This window comes from Heterodontus francisci, chromosome 5 (assembly GCF_036365525.1).
Source record: "Heterodontus francisci isolate sHetFra1 chromosome 5, sHetFra1.hap1, whole genome shotgun sequence".
NCBI lineage: Eukaryota > Metazoa > Chordata > Chondrichthyes > Heterodontiformes > Heterodontidae > Heterodontus > Heterodontus francisci.
This window is the reverse complement of record NC_090375.1, coordinates 55258025-55280913: the sequence shown is the minus strand read 5'-3', so window position 1 is coordinate 55280913 and position 22889 is coordinate 55258025. Positions and strand designations below refer to the sequence as shown.

The 22889-nt window shown below is 46.2% G+C and overlaps 1 protein-coding gene across 2 annotated transcripts; it reads right to left on the bottom strand.

Annotated features, from left to right (window-relative positions):
- Window positions 1-3651: 3651 nt before the first annotated feature.
- LOC137369536 (cathelicidin-1-like) lies at window positions 3652-16359 on the bottom strand. Of its 2 annotated transcripts, XM_068030802.1 has the most exons (4): window positions 16074-16357; window positions 7525-7632; window positions 6369-6464; window positions 3652-3905 (listed from the first exon to the last, which is right to left on the bottom strand). In XM_068030802.1, exons 1-4 carry the CDS (start codon window positions 16251-16253, stop codon window positions 3789-3791), a joined length of 501 nt encoding a protein of 166 aa, XP_067886903.1. In that variant the 5' UTR covers window positions 16254-16357; the 3' UTR covers window positions 3652-3788. The 2 variants fall into 2 exon arrangements, with proteins under 2 accessions (XP_067886903.1, XP_067886905.1); XM_068030804.1 differs by lacking the exon at window positions 6369-6464 and having other exon boundaries at window positions 16074-16359.
- Between the last annotated feature and the right edge of the window lie 6530 nt (window positions 16360-22889).

The following is a 22889-nucleotide window of genomic DNA, read 5'->3' as shown; positions in this document are numbered from 1 at the left end:
TTGTTGTGGACAGAACATTCCTGGTTAAGAGCACAGAATATGCTTTATATGGGGGACTTCAATTTTCATCATCAAGGATGGCTCAGTAGTACAACAATTCTCCAAGCTAGCTGGGCCCTGCTACCAGAGCTACCAAACTGGCAGGTAGTGAGAGAACCAACACGGGCAAATAACCTACTTGATCTCATCCTCACCAAATTACCTGTTACAGATGCTTCTTTCCATTTGTCCTCACATGTTAGTGATGGGGACTTTGCAGGGTCAATTGGGCTGGATGTGTCGTTGTCCTGTTCAAATTTGATGCATTGCTCATAGCCAAGTGGTTCCTCTGATTTAATCCTTATTTTTTGTAGTGATTTAATACACTGAGTGGCTTGTTAGGCCATTCCATTGGCAGTTCAGAGTCAACCACCTTTGTGTGGGACAGGAGTTATGTAGAAGCCAAACCAAGTTAGGACAGCAGGTTTCCTTCCTTAAAGGGCAGTAGGTAGCTTGTAAGTTGAACAACTTACTGAAGATATTAGCAATTGTCTGAGTCCTCCAGAGTAGCTGGCAGTAATCTTTATCAGCTAAAATTTGCTATGTGCAAGATTTTGCTTTGTCCATGAAAGTTGTACCCGGTGTTAGGACCAGGTGAGGAGGGGGTCTCAGGCTCCCCTTTTGCCCCTTCTCTGGTTTGACCACAACAAGATTGATCCTTTTAACACAGTGATTTAACTTACCACCTCTGTGAGCATTTGTTCCTGTTCCTCTATTATAATTGCAAATGAACTAATCAGACAGGTTTTCTTAAGTTTAAACAAAAAAGATGTAAATTTATTAATCTTAACACTCTAAACTGGTTAAAAATTATTAAAATATGCAACGCATCCATGCTCACATTCACACAAGAGGCACACACACACAAATAGATTACAGATGGGAAAAAAAACAAAGTTGGGAGGTTGGAATAGAGTCCTTGATAAAAATGGAATTCAAATACTGAAGTTTCGTCCCAGAGTCCTTAGTTGAAGTTGTAGTCCTGAAGTCCTCACTGGGCCTCACACAATTCGGACTTGCTTCTCAAGTTCCAGAAGGCAAAAGAGGAGCTTTATCCATGAACCCTGGTTACTGGCTGTGCTGGGTTGTAGGTTTGCACCTGAGGCTTCGCTGGAACTTCACTGGAGAGAAGAGAAAGAGAGAGATTGCGGCTCTCTTGCTGGCTTATAGTTACAGTCTCCTTTGAAGACACAATTCACAAACTCCCAGAGTTACACGAGCAGTCATGTGATGTGACCACCTCTTTATTTGAAACAGCATCTTCTGGAATGATCTTTGAAATTCAAGGCTGTTCAGACATTCTTGGTAGCGGGGTTTGGCTCTTTCAAAATCAATGGGTGTCGATGGCTTTTGACAATCCAAATTGACCCAATCATTCTAGGTAATTTAATCAGCGAGCACCCCATTGTTCTGGCTAGACTGGGTAATCATCTCTGTCTCTAGCTGGCCTTTGGCTTCTCATATGCAAATTGTGTGTTGTCATCTTAGCTGCTCTGTTCTGTTTTTAAAAAGCTATTTATAACAATTTCACTAAAAGTCTCAGGCAAAGTTCCACATGATGAAAATTAATATTTGACATTTGGTACGTGGGGTTTCAGTCACATCTGTAACTTGTGTTGCAGAAAGGAAGGGTGCAACAGGTTGTATATGTTCTCCTCATAGTTTGCATCCAATCTCCATGAGGGTGTTGGAGATAAACCTTTGCCTTCTATGGACAGAGTAAGCATGCATCAAAGCTGGGTAGACTCACCTTGGCAATTCTTCTGACGCATCTGAACCTCTTACACAGGTGCTCCCAGGTGCAAGAGACTAGAGGATATAGCATTTAATTGCTTATCTCCCTCCACCCATGCAACTTGGGCTTTGTTTTAACAGGTGGAGCACCTTCTATGGCAAAGAGGTCCACTCTCCTGCAACAGGACATTCAAGGGTTTGTTGCTAAATGAAGGAGTCCTTCCCATTGCCCTCATTTTCCCAATAAAGCAAAAGTTATACCTCCTTCCAGCAATGACAGTCCTTCACGGTATTAGTAACAACTTGCATTCATATAGGACCTTTAATGTAACACCCCATTGCATTTTACAGATAGGTGCAAAGAAAAGATCTGGGAAGGGAGAGGTTAGTAGGGGTGACTGAACAATTGGTGAAAAAATAATGTTTTTTAGAGAAAGTTTTTAAAGAAGAAGAGGGCACTGGAAAAGCAAAGAGGTTTAGGGAGTGAACACCAGAGAGTAGGACATAGGGACAAAGGAACAAGAATAGGCTATACAACTGCTAGAGCCTGTTTGGTCATTCAATTAAATCATGGCTGATCTTCATCTTAGCTCCATTTACCCACGTTGATTCCATATCCCTTAATACCATAACAATTCCAGTTTTGGAATTTTCAATTGCCTTATACTCGACAGCTTTTTGGGGGAGAGAATTCTAGATTTGCACTACCTTGTGCATGAAGTGCTTCTTGACATTATCCCTGAACGGCCTAGCTCTAATTTTAAGGTTATGCCTCCTTGTTCTGGACTCCGCCACCAGACGACATAAATTCTCTTCATCTACCCTATCAAATCGTTTCATCATCTTAAACATTTCAATTAGGACCCAGGCAGTTGAAGGCTCTGCTGGAAAATACCGCATAACCTCTTTCAAATGGTGACTAGCAACCTTTTAAGAGATGCTGATCACCTAAGTTTGCAACTCTGGGCCAAGTGGCATACAAACATAGCAACATTGAAAATAGGAGCAGAAGTAGGCCATTTGGCCCTTCGAGCCTGCTCCGCCATTCATTATGATCATGGCTGATCATCCAACTCAGTAGCCTGTTCCTGCTTTCACCCCATACCCTTTGATCCCTTTCAACTCAAGAGCTTTTTGAAAACATACAATGTTTTGGCCTCAACTGCTTTCTGTGGTAGCGAATTCCACAGGCTCACCACTCTCTGGGTGAAGAAATTTCTCCTCATCTCAGTCCTGAAAGGTTTAGCCCATATCCTTAGACTATGACCCCTGGTTCTGGACTCCCCCATCATCTGGAACATCCTTCCTGCATCTACCCTGTCAAGTCCTGTTAGAATTTTATTGGTTTCTATGAGATCCCCCCTCACTCTTCTGAACTCCAGCGATATAATCCTAACCGACTCAATCTCTCCTCATACGTCAGTCCCGCCATTCCAGGAATCAGTCTGGTAAACCTTCGCTGCACTCTCTCTATAGCAAGAACATCCTTCCTCAGATAAGGAGACCAAAACTGCACACAATATTCCAGGTGTGGCCTCACCAAGGCCCTATATAATTGCAGCAAGACACCCCTGCTCCTGTACTTGAATCCTTTCGCGAGGATGCCCATACCATACCTGCCTATCAATCACATTTTCCCTTGGCAGTGAGCATATTGAAATGAAAAGACGGAAGATCCTTTGCTAAGACCATCCCAGCAGCACAGGCATGCCGGCACTATAGCCAAGCACATCCCCAGTTTTGCCATTTTTGCAAAATCAAACCTTGTAGGTACACAGCTGCAACCTTCTGATTAGATTCAAGCCTGTTACTCACTCTAGACTGCAATTTGTAAAACCTTATAATTTACAAACAAAAAAGATGCAGCTCAAGACCACGTGAATTTAAAGTCTTTATTTTTAATTGGTTACTGTTACAGAGCAGTTTGAAGGAATTTGCAAAGATGAAAGTATTTCAATTGAGGGCCCCTTCTTCCTCCTGGGTTGCTCCTCGGCACATCCAATTCCAGCCAAGACTCACGACACAGTTGAGGTTGTCCTTGTGGAATGATTTGTTTCAAGGTTCAAGTCGGAGCTTGAAAGAACTATTTGTCTTGCCAACACTGCCCATTCATCTGGAGTGAATCTCTGCCTCTGCAAAAAAAAGACAAATACCCTTACTGGCTTCAAAGCAATTAGACCTTTGCCCAAGGGGAACCTTTGGCTCCTTAGTGCTACTTGACAAAGACATTCTGAATTTAGTATTTACCAATACCCACCCACTTGCAGAAACCTTCCCACACTCACCCCCACTACATCCCCCCATCCTGCCCCCACACCACAATCCTCTGTCCGCAGGCTCCGACATCAGGCTGCAAAAGGTGAGCAGGAAATTCAATACCGAATGTGCAAGCAGCCACTGAGGGAAGGGAGAGCTTCAGACACGTCAGTGCATCACTGATTACTCTTTCCTGCCTCTCTTACTTGTCCCTTAACTGTAAATACCACCATGAAGATGTGGAAATTGCAGCTGGCAGCATGTGCTCTGTCATTCCATGGCACAGAATATTTGATAGTCCCATATACAACATCATTATCCTCCTGGTAAACCTTTGCATTTGAAATTTTGTATTGCTTGTTTAATGTGTAATGACAAAAATAAATAAAGAACTTGCATTTATATAGCACCTTTCACAACTTCAGGATGTCTCTTAGCATTTTACAGTTAATGAATTTTTTGAAGTACTTTTGTTGTAATGTAGGAAACATAGCAGCCAATTAGCACACATCAAGGTTCCAAATGACCAGATAACCTGCTTTAGTGAAATAAAAGCAAAATACTGCGGATGCTGGAAATCTGAAACAAAAACAAGAAATGCTGGATTCACTCAGCAGGTCTGGCAGCATCTGTGGAAAGAGAAGCAGAGTTAACGTTTCGGGTCAGTGACCCTTCTTCGGAACTGACAAATATTAGAAAAGTCACAGATTATAAACAAGTGAGGTGGGGGTTGGGCAAGAGATAACAAAGGAGAAGGTGCAGATTGGACCAGGCCACATAGCTGACCAAAAGGTCACGGAGCAAAGGCAAACAATATGTTAATGGTGTGTTGAAAGACAAAGCATTAGTACAGATTAGGTGTGAATATACTGAATATTGAACATCAGCAAGTGCAAACCTGAAGAAAAACAACCTGAAAAAAACAGTGGGTGAGCAAACTGAACAAACTAAGATGAACTGAAATATATACAAAAAAAGATTGTAAAAAATGTAAAAAGGAATGCCAAAAAAAAAAAAAAGGAAGAAAAAATAACTAAAAATGACTAAAAATGAAAGTAAAGTGGGGGGCTGTCATGCTCTGAAATTATTGAACTCAATGTTCAGACCGGCTGGCTGTAGTGTGCCTAATCGGTAGATGAGATGCTGTTCCTCGAGCTTGCGTAGTGATGTTGGTTGAGGGACAACTATTGGCCAGGATACTTGGGAGAATTCCCCTGCTGTTCTTCAAAACAGTGGCCAGAATTTTACCTTGAGTGGGAGGCCCTGCCCATGACCGAAAAGTTGGGAGCGAGCCTGCCTCTGCCGAGCCTGGGGAGCTAGGCCAGGACTTTTCGTTCCCCAGGCCCGGCAGAGGTGGGCTCAATCAGTGGGCTGGCAGCTCTTAGTCCCAGCAGTGCCTCTGGGAGCAATGGCCACTGCTAGGACTACACCCAGCCGTCAGAGGCAAGAGGAAGGACAGCCCCAGAATTCAGGTAGGTATTTACGGCCTCACTGGAGAGCCGGTGAGGCAAAACGGGGAATCGGTTGGGGCAGGGGGAAGTGTCGTGCATTGGGGGTAGTTAGGGCTTCAGGGGCGGCCCTCCATGGGGTATATGGAGGATCAGGAAGGACCCCCAGCCCGCAAGAAGGCCACCTGGTTTTAGCATGGGGGGATCTTGGGGCCATTTGGCCACCGTGGGGACAAGCGGAGGCAGAAGGAGGCCTATTAGTGGCAGTTAATTGCCCACTTAAGAGCCTTGATTGGCCTGGGGCGGGCGGGCCATTTCTCAACCACACCGCCCCACGTAAAATTGCAGCGGGGGTGGGAGGGGGTTGGGAACGCCCCCCGCACCCCCCCCCACTCAATTTTACGCCCCCCCCCCCCACCACCAGCCTGCACGTTAGGGGGCCGTAAAACTCCTGCCTGTGTCTTCGGATCTTATACATCCAAACAGGGCCTCGGTCTCACCCGAAAGATGGCACCTCAAACTGTACGCCACCACTCCCTCAGTACTACACTAGAATGTCAGCTTAGATTTTGTGCTCAAGTCTCTGGAGTGAGACATGATCCCACAGCCCTCTGACTCAAAGGTTGCCCTGGAAATGAGGTGGCATGTCTGGTTTTTAAATGGCTGACAGCTGATTTAGCAATCATGAACTGGTCAGGCTTTGCTTTTGAAATTTAGGATTTCCTAACCAGCTGTTTGAAGTCCACGGTCAAATTGAATCATTCTTTGCCTACAATTCTACAGTTCAAAAGTACCTTATTGATTGTAAAGTGCTTTGGAACATCTTGGGGTTGTGAAAGGTGCTATCTAAATGTAAAACTTTTTTTGAGTTGATATGACTGTCAGTCTCACCTGAGTGTCAACAGTTTTGCACATCATAGAAAATACACGAGGTTGTGTGGGAGAACGTTTTGTTACAACCACCTGCGTTGTACATATCATTGTCACCTGGTGTGAAGAAAATTAAGGCATTGTGTTATTTTAATATAATCTTCTGAGTGGCTGAAACTAACATTAACATGCTTATGTGAGCTTGCAAACTGCAAATAGCTAAACGGATAAAGACACTGCCCAGTGTTGTATCAAGACATTAGACCAACATTCAGTTCCTACTCTATATTCCAAGTTGATTTCAGGGGCACTACAATTAGCGACAGCACACCTGGATGGTGGAGAGGAACAAATCAGCCAGGGTTTCCAGACCTGATTGCTATTCAGTGGCCACTGCCGCAAAGTATGTCATTTTTGTTTTGTTCTTGAGATGTGAGCATTGAATGCCTGTTCCTAGTTGCCCTGAGAAGATGATAGTGAGCCTTCTCCTTGAACTACTGCAACAGTGCTGTTACGTAGGATTTTGATCCAGCAATGAAGCAATAGTCATTATGTGTCCAAGTCGGAATAACGTGTAACTTGGAGGGGAACTTTGAGGTAATGGTGTTTCCATGAATCTGCTGCCCTTGTCCTTCTCAAGGGTCAAGTTCACAGGTTTGGAATGGACTGCCGAAGAAGCTGTGGTGAGCTGCTGAAGTGCATTCTGCAGATAGTACACAATGCAGTTACATTACGGCGGGGTGGAGGGAGTTGCTGTAGTTTGTAGTGGTTAGCTGCGATGCCTGAGACATTTGCATAGTCTGTCAGTGCATGAAGAGTGGAACTTGAGTATGGTATCAGTCAGCTACCTCTCTGTGTGTGGTCATGTACTGAACTATACAGAGCATAAAGGTTTTAGGTTTCATCACTGGTATGTTTGTTAATCGTTGATTCACTGCTATTGTGTGAGCTTGTGTTGGCTTTAATGGCCTGAGTTAGAAAGGAGAGAGAAAAACAAGAGAAAGAGTTTCTGACCCACATCACATCCAGTGACTCAGACAGGAAGAATGGTGACTCAAATTGGATAGCCAAGTATGGTCTGCACTATGTAGCCTATCTCACTTTCAGGGTTGGAGGGCCAAAGGTAGAAAATCTAACAAAAATTAGAGGGAAAAAAGACTGTTGTAAATTCACTTACACCACCATTCTTAAAATCACAGCCATCTATTTCAATTCCTACATCTGCATTACAGGTTGTCTCTTTCATCAGCAAGCGATGTTGGTAGGTATTCACTTCACTTAGATCCTGCAAATAAAATGAAACATAACAAATTCACTACTAACTGGACAAGAGTTAGGACAACAAGGTAGATCCAGAAGAGAACATGTGAAAACTTGGAATGGTATAAGGCCATTCCACTCATCAAGGTTCTTTCTTCCTATGGGTTAATCAAACGAAATTCCAGAGTGTCTGAACTTTAATCCTACAACATCGATCCCTGAGGTAACAGGGGTAATTTTAACTTCGGGCGACACTGTAAAACTGCAATATTCAATTGATACTTGTTACGACCAGGTGAGAAAGAGGTCTTGGGTTCCCTTTCAGCCTTCACCTGGTCTTACTATAACTTTGTGCCAACTCTCCCGCGTGCAGTGAGGGAAGGCAGGTTAAGCAGGTGTTAGTGAACGAGCCTCCGCCGCCGCCGAGAAAGCTGACCACGTCCTCCGGCAGGCGGGCGACAGCTTCAAGCCCCAGTAGCAGCAGGAATTCGCCGACATTGCGCTGCAGATACGCTTCAAGCCGCATCAGAGTACCTAAACGAAGTCAGGTACAAAAAAGGCAAGGTCTCCTTCCATGCTGCACACTGGGGGACGCTGATATCGAGGAGGCTGTGCAGGCTGTGGACTGGCCTGCTCGCCAGGGTCGCGATCCATTTGTTGATGAAGACAATGTAGATGGAAGCGAATAGGTTCACCAAGAGCCCTATTTACCTGCTGAGATCCTTTCTTAAGTGCATTAGTACTAACCAATTAATGAAGGCACCTCACCAGCATTCAGATCACTAGAGGATAATGGTAGGAGCTGATAAAATGTTTAATTACCTGCGCCCCCTTCCTCCACCCCCTCCCCCCCGTTCCCCCTTCCCAGCTCTGCCCTCGCGCCCGCTTCCCAGCTCACCCACCTCGCACCCTCTTCCCTCCACCCCCTCGCACCCCTTTCCCAGCTACCCCCCCGCACCATCTTCCTCTCGCACCCCCTTCCCCTGAACCCACTCCCTTACCTACCTGCAGCCCCCTTCCCAGCTCCCCCTCGCACCCCCTTCCCTCCACCCCTTCCCAGTGCACCCCTCCCCCTCACACCCCCTCTCCCCCGCACCCACTTCCCCCCACCTCCTCCCACTGGCATCCACCTATCCCTGAGCAGGGGCCCTAACAACCCCACTGCCTTGTGGGTGTCTCGGGAGAGACCAAGGCTAAGGGAGTAAACCCTAACAGAAAATCTGGAGCGGAACCCCGAAGGCGGTCATGTGTCACCTTTGGCATGTTTCCGGCAGTTCCTGCAGCCATACCGGTGCCAAACATTGTGCTCTGCACTCCTTTGGACCCCACCAGGAAGGCCGAGAGGGGGGTTTTGACGCTTGGGCAACTCACAACCTCCATACATCTGCCCAGGTATGCGCCATGAAGAGGTCACTCCATAGTCGCCTCACAGCGACCAAAACAACACGGAAGGCAGCAGTTACAAGTTATAAGTCCAGCTCAATTGGCGTAGAGATTGGGCACCATGGGTTGCCTTTGTTGGTGGGAGAGGTCATTGCATCTCACTTGACAGCTACCGCCCGCCTCAAACTGGGCAGCCCCCGGTCAGTAAGGTTCTGTCCCGCCACAGTCCACCTGCTTCAATGGGTGCTGGGAGCTCAGGGTCATTGCCTGAAAAGTGGACTGTAACACCGCACCAACAGCACAACAAAAAAAGGAAAAAAGGTACCAGCCCTTCATTTTGCAAGCTGGAACGTCAGAACTATGTGTCCTGACCTGTCGGATGACCTTACACAAATCAACGATTCTCGGAAGACCGCCATCATTAACAACGAGCTCAGTAGACTCAATGTGGACATTGCAGCACTTCAGGAGACGCGCCTCCCTGTGAGCGGATCTCTAAGAGAGCAAGACTACTCCTTCTTCTGGCAGGGTAGGGATCCTGAAGAACCAAGACAGCATGAAGTGGGCTTCGCCATCAGAAACTCTTTGCTCAGCACGATAGAGCCACCCTCAAATGGCTCAGAACGCATACTGTCCATCCGACTGCTCACCGCCTCTGGTCCAGTACACCTACTCAGCATCTATGCTCCAACACTCTGCTCCCCACCTGAAGCTAAAGACCAGTTCTACGAGGAACTCCATAATATCATTAGCAGCATCCCCAACACCGAACACCTGTTCCTGCTGGGGGACTTTAATGCCAGGGTTGGGGCCGACAATGACTCATGGCCCTCCTGCCTTGGGTGCTATGGCATTGGAAGGATGAATGAGAATGGACAGAGACTGCTTGAGTTGTGTACCTATCATAACCTCTGCATCACCAACTCGTTCTTTCATACTAAACCCTGTCACCAAGTTTCTTGGAGGCACCCAAAATCACATTGTTGGCAACAGCTGGACATCATTGTCACAAGGCGAGCCTCTTTAAACAGCGTTCAAATCACACGCAGCTTCCACAGTGTGGACTGCGACACCGACTACTCCCTGGTGTGCAGCAAGGTTCGACTCAAACCAAAGAAGCTGCATCACTCCAAGCAGAACGGCCATCCGCGCATCAACACGTGCAAAATTTCTTATCCACAGCTGTTACATAAGTTTCTAAATTCACTTGAAAAAGGCCTTCAAAACACTCCTACAGAAGATACAGAGACCAAGTGGGCCCACATCAGAGACGCCATCTATGACTCAGCAATGACCACCTATGGCAAACCTGTGAAGCAGAATGCAGATTGGTTTCAATCTCACTTTGAAGAGCTGGAACCTGTCATAGCTGTTAAGCACATTGCACTGCTGAATTACAAGAAAGCCCCCAGCGAGTTAACATCCGTAACACTTAAAGCAGCCAGAAGCGCTGCACAAAGAACAGCCAGGTGCTGCGCAAATGACTACTGGCAACACCTATGCAGTCATATTCAGCTGGCCTCTGACATCGGAAACATCAGAGGAATGTATGATCTCATTAAGAGAGATTTTGGGCCAACCATCAAGAAGATCGCCCCACTCAAATCTAAATCAGGGGACACAATCACTGACCAACGCAAGCAAATGGACCGCTGGGTGGAATACTACCTAGAACTGTACTCCAGGGAAAATGTTGTCACTGAGAACGCCCTCAATGCAGCCCAGCCTCTACCAGTCATGGATGAGCTGGACGTACAGCCAACAAAATCAGAACTCAGTGATGCCATTGATTCTCTAGCCAGCAGAAAATCCCCGGGGAAGGACGGCATTACCCCTGAAATAATCAAGAGTGCCAAGCCTGCGATACTTTCAGCGCTCTACGAACTGCTTTGCCTGTGCTGGGATGAGAGAGCAGTACCACAGGACATGTGCGATGCCAATATCATCACCCTCTATAAGAACAAGGGTGACCGTGGTGACTGCAACAACTACCGTGGAATCTCCCTGCTCAGCATAGTGGGGAAAGTCTTCGCTTGAGTCGCTTTAAACAGGCTCCAGAAGCTGGCTGAGCATGTCTACCCTGAGGCACAGTGTGGCTTTCGAGCAGAGAGATCGACCATTGACATGCTGTTCTCCCTTCGACAACTACAGGAGAAATGCCGCGAACAACAGATGTCCCTCTACGTTGCTTTCATTGATCATCTCACCAAAGACTTTGACCTCGTCAGCAGACGTGGTCTCTTCAGACTACTAGAAAAGATTGGATGCCCACCAAAGCTACTAAGTATCATCACCTCATTCCATGACAATATGAAAGTCACAATTCAGCATAGCGGCGCCTCATCAGACCCATTCCCTATCCTGAGTGGCGTGAAACAGGGCTGTGTTCTTGCACCTACATTGTTTGGGATCTTCTTTTCCCTGCTGCTCTCACATGCATTCAAGTCTTCAGAAGAAGGAATTTTCCTCCACACAAGATCAGGTGGCAGGTTGTCGAACCTTGCCCGTTTAAGAGCGAAGTCCAAAGTACGGAAAGTCCTCATCAGGGAACTCCTCTTTGCTGACGATGCTGCATTAACATCTCACAGTGAAGAGTGTCTGCAGAGACTCATCGACAGATTGCGGCTGCTGCAATGAATTTGGCCAAACCATCAACCTCAAGAAAACAAACATCATGGTAAATCAACATCTGATATGTGGGAGTCTTTCAAACATCAGCTGATTAGAATCCAGGACCAGCATGTTCCTGTGAGGAAGAAAGACAAGTTTGGCAAGTTTCGGAAAGCTTGGATAACACGGGATATTGTGAGCCTAGTCAAAAAGAAAAAGGAAGCTTTTGTAAGGGCTGGAAGGCTAGGAACAGATGAAGCACTTGAGGAATATAAAGACAGTAGGAAGGAACTTAAGCAAGGAGTTAGGAGGGCTAAAAGGGGTCATGAAAAGTCATTGGCAAACAAGATTAAGGAAAATCCCAAGGCTTTTTATACATATATGAAGAGAAAGAGGGTAACCAGGGAAAGGGCTGGCCCACTCAAGGACAGAGATGGGAATCTATGTTTGGAGCCAGAGGAAATGGGCGAGGTGCTAAATGAGAACTTTGCATCAGTATTCACCAAAGAGAAGGACTTGGTGGATGATGAGCCTAGGGAAAGGAGCGCAGCTAGTCTCAGTCATCTCATTATCAAAAAGGAGGAGGTGTTGGGTGTCTTGCAAAGCATTAAGGTAGATAAGACCCCAGGGCCTGATGGGATCTACCCTAGAATACTGAGGGAGGCAAGGGAAGAAATTGCTGGGTCCTTGACAGAAATCTTTGCATCCTCATTGGCTACAGGTGAGGTCCAAGAGGACTGGCGAATAGCCAATGTTGTTCCTTTGTTTAAGAAGGGTGGTAAGGATAATCCAGGAAATTATAGGCCGGTGAGCCTTACGTCAGTGGTAGGGAAACTATTAGAGAGGATTCTTCGGGACAGGATTTACTCCCATTTGGAAATAAACAAACTTATTAGCGAGAGACAGCATGGTTTCGTGTCTTACTAATTTGATTGAGTTTTTTGAGGAAGTGACGAAGATGATTGATGAGGGAAGGGCGGTGGATGTTGTCTATATGGACTTTAATCAAGCCTTTGACAAGGTCCCTCATGGCAAACTGGTGCAAAAGGTGAAGTCACACGGGATCAGAGGTGAGCTGGCAAGATGGATTCAGAACTGGCTCAGTCACAGAAGACAGAGGGTAACAGTGGATGGGTGTTTTTCTGAATGGAGGAATGTGACTAGTGGTGTTCCGCAGGGATCAGTGCTGGGACCTTTGCTCTTTGTAGTATATATAAATGATTTGGAGGAAAATGTTGCTGGTCTGATTAGTAAGTTTGCGGACGACACAAAGGTTGGTGGAGTTGCGGATAGTGTTGAGGATTGTCAGAGGATACAGCAGGATTTACATCAGTTGGAGACTTGATTAGAGAAATGGCAGATGGAGTTTAATCCGGACAAATGTGAGGTAATGCATTTTGGAAGGTCCAATGCAGGTGGGAGGTATACAGTAAATGGCAGAACCCTTAGGAGTATTGACAGGCAGAGAGATCTGGGCATACAGGTCCACAGGTCACTGAAAGTGGCAGTGCAGGTGGATAAGGTAGTCAAGGAGGCATACGGCATGCTTGCCTTCATCGGTCGGGGCATAGAGTATAAAAATTGGCAAGTCATGTTGCAGCTGTACAGAACCTTAGTTAGGCCACACTTAAAATATTGCATGCAATTCTGGTCACCACACTACCAGAAGGATGTGGAGGCTTTGGAGAGGGTACAGAGGAGGTTTACCAGGATGTTGCCTGGTCTGGAGGGCATTAGCTATGAGGAGAGGTTGGAAAAACTCGGATTGTTTTCACTGGAACGACGAAGGTGGAGGGGCGACATGATAGAGGTTTACAAAGTTATGAGTGGCATGGACAGAGTGGATAGTCAGAAGCTTTTTCCCAGGGTGGAAGAGTCAGTTACTAGGGGACATAGGTTTAAGGTGCGAGGGGCAAAGTTTAGAGGGGATGTGTGAGGCAAATTTTTTACACAGAGGGTGGTGAGTGCCTGGAACTTGCTGCCAGGGGAGGTGGTGGAAGCAGGTACGATAGCAACGTTGAAGAGACATCTTGACAAATATATAAATAGGAAGGGAATAGAGGGATATGGGCCCCGAAAGTGCAGAAGGTGTTAGTTTCGGCAGGCATCAAGATCGGCGCAGGCTTGGAGGGCCGAATGGCCTGTTACTGTGCTGTACTGTTCTTTGTTCTTGACAGGACGTCAGAAATGCTCCATCCATCAATATCGGCGACCACGCTCTGGAAGTGGTTCAAGAGTTCACCTACCTAGGCTCAACTATCACCAGTAACCTGTCTCTCGATGCAGAAATCAACAAGAGCATGGGAAAGGCTTCCACTGCTACGGCCAGACTGGCCAAGAGAGTATGGGAAAATGGTGCACAGACACGGAACACAAAAGTCTGAGTGTATCAAGCCTGTGTCCTCAGTACCTTGCTCTACGGCAGCGAGGCCTGGACAACGTATGTCAGCCAAGAGCGACGTCTCAATTCATTCCATCTTTGCTGCCTCCGGAGAATCCTTGGCATCTGGTAGCAGGACTGTTTCTCCAACACAGAAGTCCTCGAGGCAGCCAACATCCCCAGCTTATACATCCTACTGAGCCAGCGGCGCTTGAGATGGCTTGGCCATGTGAGCCGCATGGAAGATGGCAGGATCCCCAAGGACACATTGTACAGCGAGCTCGTCACTGGTATCAGACCCATCGGCCTTCCATGTCTCCGCTTTACAGACGTCTGCAAACGCGACAGGAAGTCCTGTGACATTGACCACAAGTCGTGGGAGTCAGTTGCCAGCGATCGCCAGAGCTGGCGGGCAGCCATAAAGGTGGGGTTAAAGTGTGGCAAGTCGAAGAGACTTTGCAGTTGGCAGGAAAAAAGACAGAAGCGCAAGGGGAGAGCCAACTGTGTAACAGCCCCGACAACCAATTTTATCTGCAGCACCTGTGGAAGAGTCTGTCACTCTAGAATTGGCCTTTATAGCCACTCCAGGCGCAGCTTCACAAACCACTGACCACCTCCAGGCGCTTACCCATTGTCTCTCGAGACAAGGAGGCCAAAGAAGAACTATAACAGGGTTTCATTTTAAACACACCTTGTTTTTAGCTTCCCCTTGGTGAATCCTTGTTCACTGCTTTCCTGCTATAATGCAAAGAAACCAGCATAAACAGACTTTCTTAGGTTTAAAGAAGAAAAGTTGAAATTTATTAAATTATACTTAAACCCGAATTCGGTTAACACCTACGGATACACGCCGTGCCCCATGCTGGCATGCATAGGCGAGACACACATGCAAATAGAGACAGAAAAGAGCAGAAGAAAAATAAAGTGGAAAGGTTTGCGGCAATATCTGAACAGTTGTTGTTGCAGTTCTTTGAGCTCACTGTCGAGTCCTTGATTGGAGCTAGATCTTGCTTTTCGTTGGGGCCCAGTATTTTTCTTAAATCTTGTTTGCTATAGTAGACTTTTCTCTTTTGGGGTTCATGTGTCCTCAGTGGATTCGGAGGCTTGTGAGAAAGAGATGGGAGCAGACAGGGGAGAGTTCTTCTCAGTCCAGGAGCAAACAGCTTTCTGCCCAAACTGTTTGTACAAATTTAGAAAACTGCCCAGTAGGTTAGTCATGTGACTGCCTGGTTTGACCATGTCCGTTTGTGTATTCGGCCATCTTAGCAGTCAACCTGGAATGCGAGCTCCCCTACCTTCAACATCTGGTGGTCAAACGTCCATTGTGGGTTGAATGGGTCAGGGAATGGCTGCTTTGTCCTTCCAAACACTGTCTGTTAATATGCAATTGTCTTTTCCAGCCACGGCTGATCTGTTTAACAAATCCTTTCTCAACTCCAGTAACAGTTTAAAATCAACGTTCATGACAAAATTAATGTGCCTCATTCTTAGCAGATAGGGGCCGTGCATGACACACTTCTATTATTTACTTCACCAGATTTTCCCTTCCACGTGTTCAATGAAATGGAAAATTATGCGGTGTGTACAATGGTCAGCTTTTTTGTACCAAAACCCAAAGCTATTATTACACCCAAGGGGGGAACTTTTATGCGCTCTCCCGCGGCGAATTTGGAGGCAAGGAGAGCATTTAATCAGGCCCATGGACGGCCTTCCCACCCTGCCGCCAATTGAGGCCCCTAAGTGGGGAATTAATCCGCAATTCCGGGTCTCATCCCACCTCTGCTGGTATTAGTCCTCAATGTTCTCTCAAAGTTCTGCCCAACTTTTACCCTTCAGCCAGCATCACTAAAACACATTCTTTTACCAGGTCATTTATCTCAGTGCTGTGAGATCTTCCTTTGTGTAAATTGCCTGCCATTTACTGGCATTACAACAGTTAAAGTGAGTCTAAAGAGGTGCTTTGTTTTACAAGGTGGATTTGATTGTGACATTTCCATACTTTTGAGAACAGAATCTGTCTCAGTAGCACAGCCTATTTATGACTGGCTTAGAATACGCAGTGAGATACCGATATTTTGATATACACACAGTACCTGTTCTTTCTTTCCGATAATTCGAAGCAGTTTAAAGATGTTGGGTGGTGTGCGGCGCCTGTTGTAATCAGCAACAGCAGCAGAGGCCACATCTTCACTGGTCAATGCTAAAGGAACAGCATTGACATCCAATGTAACCAAACCAAGAAATAAAACAATTGTCTGCAAACTCTTCATCATCTTTCCCTAATGTGTTCACTGGTCGCAGAAAGATGTATACTCTAATGTAAGAGAAGAGAGCCCGGTGACTTAACGCACAACAATTCCAAATGTCAGTGAAAGTGGTTAATTATTAATATTTCAGTTTGCTGATCATTTTTGTTTTCATTCTGGCCAGTACATCAGATTGCAACACTTGTTTTTCTGAACTCCTGTGACTAAACTCAAATGTTATCAATTTGTTGATTTTTATCAGTGACCGTCAGCTTCTCTTACATGAAATTGATCCCCGAGTTTCAAGCTTGGACTAATAATCCAATAGAATGGGCGTTCAAATCCTACCATGGTAGTTTGAACATTTGAAGTCAGTTGAAAAAGATCTGGAAATAAAAAATATCAATAAAAGTGACCATGAAGCCATTTGATTGTCAGAAAAACACAACTGGTTCACTAATATCCTTCAGAGAAGGAAACCTGTCGTCTTTAGCCAGCCTGGCCTATATATGCCTCCAGTACCAAACCAATGTGGTTGACGCTTAACTGCCCTGTGAAGTGGCCAAGCGAGACACTCGGTTGTTTCAAACTGTGACCAGCAGTTAAAGGAGCAGGTCCACCACAACCATCTCACAACAATAAGGGATGGGCAATAAATGCCAGCCTTGCTAGCATCGCCCACATCTTGAGAATGAACAATAAATAAAAATGAATGGATTTGTGCATCTGCTACTGAGCTGACAGTGGCTGAGCAAAGTGCAGGCCTGCTCTAAACTTCTCAGGTCTGTTATTCATTTTCCACTTTGCACAGCATTTCCGCTTGCCATTAGATGTTACAACTTCTACCTGGTGCCTCCACTATCTCTCATGCTTTATCAAGAGCTAAGTAGAGTGCGGGAATTAACTTCTGTTCTTCCAGCAACCAAGTTTGTTATTCCAGAAAATTATTTAAATCATTTTCAAAGAGAGCACTGTTTAAGAGATTTTTCTACAAGAATGCAATGAAGAAAGGCCATTTGGGCCATCTAGAACACTACTCTATCATGGGCTTCACTCACCCATTTAATCGCACGAGCAAAACTTTGATATAAATACACCCTGAATCTAGCTTTCTCTTCCACAAAGTGATCGAGTAAAATTCCAGAATTCATCCATTCCTGCATCTGGCCTAATGGATTTATGGAGAGTAATTTTAACACCCACCCCCACCACCACCCGCCCCCCCGCCACCCCCCCACGCCTAAAATGAGTGGGTTTGGGTTGGGTAAGAAGGAAACATTTCTGAAATTTCAAACAAGACCCCAAACCATCTCAAATCCGGCCCCCTTCTGGATTTGACAGTATTGGACAGGAGGTGGGTGACCAACCTGCTCTCAGGAGGCGGGCCAGTCATTGAATCCTTTGGAGGAAGCTACATGCCTCCAATTTAACAAGGTTTCCATTTTTACTATGTGTCGACCAGGTTTCTCTGGCCTTTGAAACCCCGGCAGGTAAAAGGAGGCAAGAACGGCATAAGGAAGCGTCTATACAGCACTGATTGTGGGCTAGGAGGTTTCCTGCAGACCCAAAAAGCTAACCAGTCCACAACATCCCACCACAGTTGTGGGACGACCTTAAGAAGGGACAACCTTAAGATTAGAACACCTTAAGGAGCTGTAAGTGAAGATCACTGTAGGAAGTGAGGTTGTGTGACACATGAGCAGGGAGTTATGAGTGTAGCTGGACAGAGTGAGATGTGTTTAGATGTGCTCATGCAGTACCTGTTTGTACATATATGTTTGTGTATATATATATATATGTTTTAGTTAAGTTATAACAAAACCCCACACTTTTTTGGATATTGCTTGTAGCCCTGTGAGTCTTGCAATAGTTCACATATCAAAAGGAACAAGTAATATTACATGGTGGCAATGTTTGGGATATATTTTTCTGAAGAGCACACCAAGAGCAAACAAAGAACAGCCAACTGACTACCTGGAGTGGCTGAAGATCCTGAGGAGCAGCTGGCAGGAGACCCCACAACAGAACAGCGTGCAAGGCTACAGACAGGACCCTGGGAAGTGTTGAAACTCTGTGAGTACAGCAGTCAATTTGCCAGGAGATCGGAGCTTTCATCTAATCTGGCAATGGGTCAAAAATTTGAAAAGCAGTAGCTGAAGCCATTACTGTTTTATTTTTCCTGGGTTTTTTTGCATTGTGGGCAGGGTTTAAGCCAAAAAGAAAGGGAAGAACTCAACAGCGCCCACTGGAGGTCCACAGCACAGTGAAAAGGTTAGTTGTGGCAGCTACTGGTACTGCAAATTGCAGCTGGCTGCAGAGAAAGAACTGCTCTTTCTGTTTAAAAGAAAATGTAGTCTCACTCTTAAAGAAAACGAATCTGTCTGAACAAGAATAAAGAAGTGTGCCTGTAAAAAGGGAATCCTGTAAAATGTCCTGCATTTATAAAAAGGCAAGATCATTAAGACAATGGCTTTCAGATATCCAGTTTTAGATTGGAAGGTGTCAGATATAGCGTCTGAATTTAAACTGTTTCAACAGCGAATGGAACAATGTTTTCTGGATCAAGAAGTGAGTGAACCAGAGAAACAAGCTACCAAAATTAAGATTGCACGGGCAATGAGGGCCTGCAAAGGATCAATACATGAGGATTGTCAGCTGAGGATCAGAAGGAGCCTAGCAAGCTATGGACATTCCTGTAGCAGCAACTCAAGGTGAAGGTAAATTTCCGAGTACATAGGCTTGAGCTTATGACCTATTGGCAAAGGCAAGCCTTAACTAGTTTGTTGCAAGATGCCAAGACAAAGCTCAATACTGTGACTTCGCAGATACCAAATTGTCAGAACGGGTTATAGAGCTAGTAATAGCGTCTACTCCACTAGAGGCCTTTCTAAAAGGCCTGCTACAAAAGAAAAAAGGGCACACCATCGATGCACTACGTAATGATGGAAGAAGCTTTGAAGCCATCATGGCTGGGCGCCAACAGTTACAAGTGTCGGGGGCGGCTACAACAATTGGTTTGGTAACCAAGGCTCAGAAGTCTGCTGAGCCTTGTGACAAATGTGGCCTGACTCAGCCAATTCACAGTTGTCGGAAGGGCCAGGGCGTGCACCAAAACATGGGAGGAGCGAGTAGCCAAGGTACGACAAAAGTTGGGCATGTGGGGGCATCGATCTCTCTCCATTGTGGGTAAGAACCTGGTCATCAGGTGCGAGGCGCTCACGTTGTTACTCTACGTGGCGCAGGTCTGGCCCATACCCCACTCCTGCACCGTGGCAGTCACCCGAGCCATTTTCCGCTTCGTCTGGGGATCTAAAATGGACCGGGTCCGGAGGGACACGATATTCAAATCTCTGGACAAGGGCGGGAAAAATGTACCCAACGTGGCCCTCATTCTGATGACCACCTTCGTGTGCGGCTGCATCAAGCTGTGTGTAGATCCCCAGTACGCAAACTCCAAGTGTCACTACGTGCTGAGGTTCTATCTGTCCCCGGTGTTGCGAAGGATGGGCCTGGTCACATTGTCGCGGAACGCTCCATGCAGTTGGGTGGTGCCGTACCACCTATCCTTCGTGGAGCAGTTTCTGTGGGAAAACACCTTTGACCACCGGTCCATCAGGCAGTGGTCTGCACGGAATGTCCGCAAGGCCCTACGGGAAAAGGAAACGGTGGATCCTGTCGGATGGTTCCCCGAGCAGACCGTCAAAGTCATTTGGCGGAATGCCTCATCACCAGAACTTTCAAACAAGCACCAAGACGTAGCTTGGCTGGTGGTGAGAAGGGCCCTTCCCGTCAGATCCTTCATGCACACCCGATGTCTCGCCCCCTCCGCACAGTGCCCCCGCGTTGGCTGTGGTGGGGAAGAGACGGTCGCACACCTCCTCCTGGAATGTGCCTTTGCAAAGCAGGTGTGGAAAGAGATGCAGTGGTTTTTGTCAAGGTTCATCCCAAGCAGCTCTGTAACACAGGAGTCTGTGCTCTACCGGCTGTTCCCAGGGACGCACACCGAGACAAACATCAACTGCTGCTGGAGGACTATCAATTCGGTGAAAGACGCCCTTTGGTCTGCCCGAAACTTGCTGGTCTTCCAGCGCAAAGAGTTGTCCACCACCGAATGTTGCAGACTGGCACATTCCAAGGTCCAGGACTACGTGCTGAGGGACGCACTAAAGCTTGGGGCAGCCGCAGCAAAGGCTCAATGGGGAAAGACCACAGTGTAAGGTTCCCCCACCAAGCTGGACTGAGGGGCTGGATCCATGGGAAACCCCTCGAACTGTATCGTTAATATTCTGAATTGCTGTAAATGTAAAACTGTAATTGACATGACAATTGTGAAACGGAAGGGTTGGGAAGAAACTCATGACAGTATTGAAGGAAACTGATCTCCCTTGCAATGTTTGTATTTTTTGGTGCTGTTTGGAAACTGTTTGGCAATGTAATTTTTACAGATTTTTATGAATAAAGTATATTTTGGAAATAAAAAAAAAAAAATTCACAGTTGTCTTGCATTCCAGGACCAGGGCAAAACATTTGGCATGCAAGGACATTGGGCAAGGCAATGCAAAGGCAGAGCTCAGATACTGCACTCAGGAATGGTGGCAGATCATATGCAGAGAGAACGTATGCAAGACAGGATGGCAAACACAATAAAAGATATTCCAAAACACAACAAAAGCCCAAGCAGGTACATCAGGTCAGCAGAGAGACAGATTTTCAGGAGGACCCAGATGAAGAATGCATTCGTACGAACAGAGAGCAAGCATTTAACATAGTTAACTCAGATCAGCATGTCAATGGTATTATGCAATCCAAGGTATTTGCCATGATTGGGATTTCTACCAGAGCAATTGCAAATATTCTACCCATCCATATACTGAAGAACATGTACTTAAAGGAGTGGGAATCTATGGTGCAACTCACCACAGCCAAGCTGACTGCCTACAATGGTTATCCAGTCAAGTGCATTGGAACTATAACCTTGCAGTGCAGCTGTGGGAATTCTGAATGGCTGTCGCAAATGTTTTGTATTGTAGACACAACTGGACAAGCTGTTGCAGGATTTCCAGTATGCTAAGGTCTATGAATTGTCATGATACAAGAAGCCTGTAACACACCAAAGATGGTACAAAATATTCAGGTCAAATGTATCTGGTCGGTCCATGTAAAGGACGACACAAAGGTTGGGAGTCTTGAAACAAAGAGACAATATTACCAGGAGTCTCTCCTCAGAATTCAGTTCATTGTGGCAAGATCCCAGAGGCCAGAGGGATTGTCAGTGGTTAGTGATGTTGTCAGTCATCAGTTTAATTATCTTTCTAAGCAAGGGAAGATGAAGGCATCGTCTGACAGGCAAGCAGGACCAGAATTAACTCGATTGCTAGTAGGACAGAAGGTCAGAGTCCTCAATCATGCGTCAGGAACTTGGTATCCTGCAGTGGTTGCTAGGATATGTGACCAGCCCAGAATGTACGAGATCCAGACACCCAATGGTTTGATACTCAGATGGAACCGAAGTCAACTTAGAGAGCTGTACAACAACAATACACGTGATAACCCTGTGGCATCACGGACACAATCAAAGACAAAGTCTGAAGATGAACGTACAGTAGCTACAAGCACAGAGGAAGCAGTCTCGATCATCAGTAAAGTGATGGAAGGTGTTGTCGACAGTGCTATCAAGTGGCACTTGCTGAGCAATAACCTGCTCAGTGATGCTCAGTTTAGGTTCCACCAGGACCACTCAGCTCCTGACCTCATTACAGCCTTTGTTCAATCATGGATAAAAGAGCTGAACTCAAGAGGTGAGGTGAGAGTGACTGCCCTTGACATCAAGTTAGCATTTGACTGAGCCCTAGCAAGGAGCTGTAGCAAAACTGGAGTCAATGGGAATCAGGGGAAAACTCTCCACTGGTTGGAATCATACCTAATGCAAAGGAAGATGGTTGTGGTTGTTGGAGGTCAATCATCTCAGCTCCAGGACATTGATGCAGGAGTTCCTCAGGGTAGTGTCCTAGGCCCAACCATCTTCAGCTGCTTCATCAATGACTTCAATCATAAGGTCAGAAGTGGGGATATTTGCTGATGCCTGCACAATGTTCAGCACCATTCGCGACTCCTCAGATACTGAAGCAATTCATGTAGAAATGCAGCAAGACCTAGACAATATCCAGGCTTGGGCTGGTAAGTAGCAAGTAACATTCGCGCTACACAAGTGCCAGGCAATGACCATCTCCAACAAGAGAGAATCTAACCATCTCCCCTTTACATTCAATGGCATTATCATCGCTGAATCCCTCACTATCAACATCCTGGAGGTTACCATTGACCAGAAACTGAACTGGAGCAGCCATATAAATACCGTGGCTACAAAAGCAGGTCTGAGGCTAGGAATCCTATGACGAGTAACTCATCTACTACCTCCTCAATGCCTGTCCACCATCTACAGGGCACAAGTCAGGAGTGTGATGGAATGCACTTGCCTGGATGGGTGCAGCTCCAACAATACTCAAGAAGCGCGACACCACCCAGGACAAAGCAGCCTGCTTGATTGGCACCCCCATCCACAGACATTCACTCCCTCCACCACCGATGCACAGTGGCAGCAGTGTGTACCATCTACAAGAAGCGCTGCAGCAATGCACCAAGGCTCCTTAGACAGCATCTTCC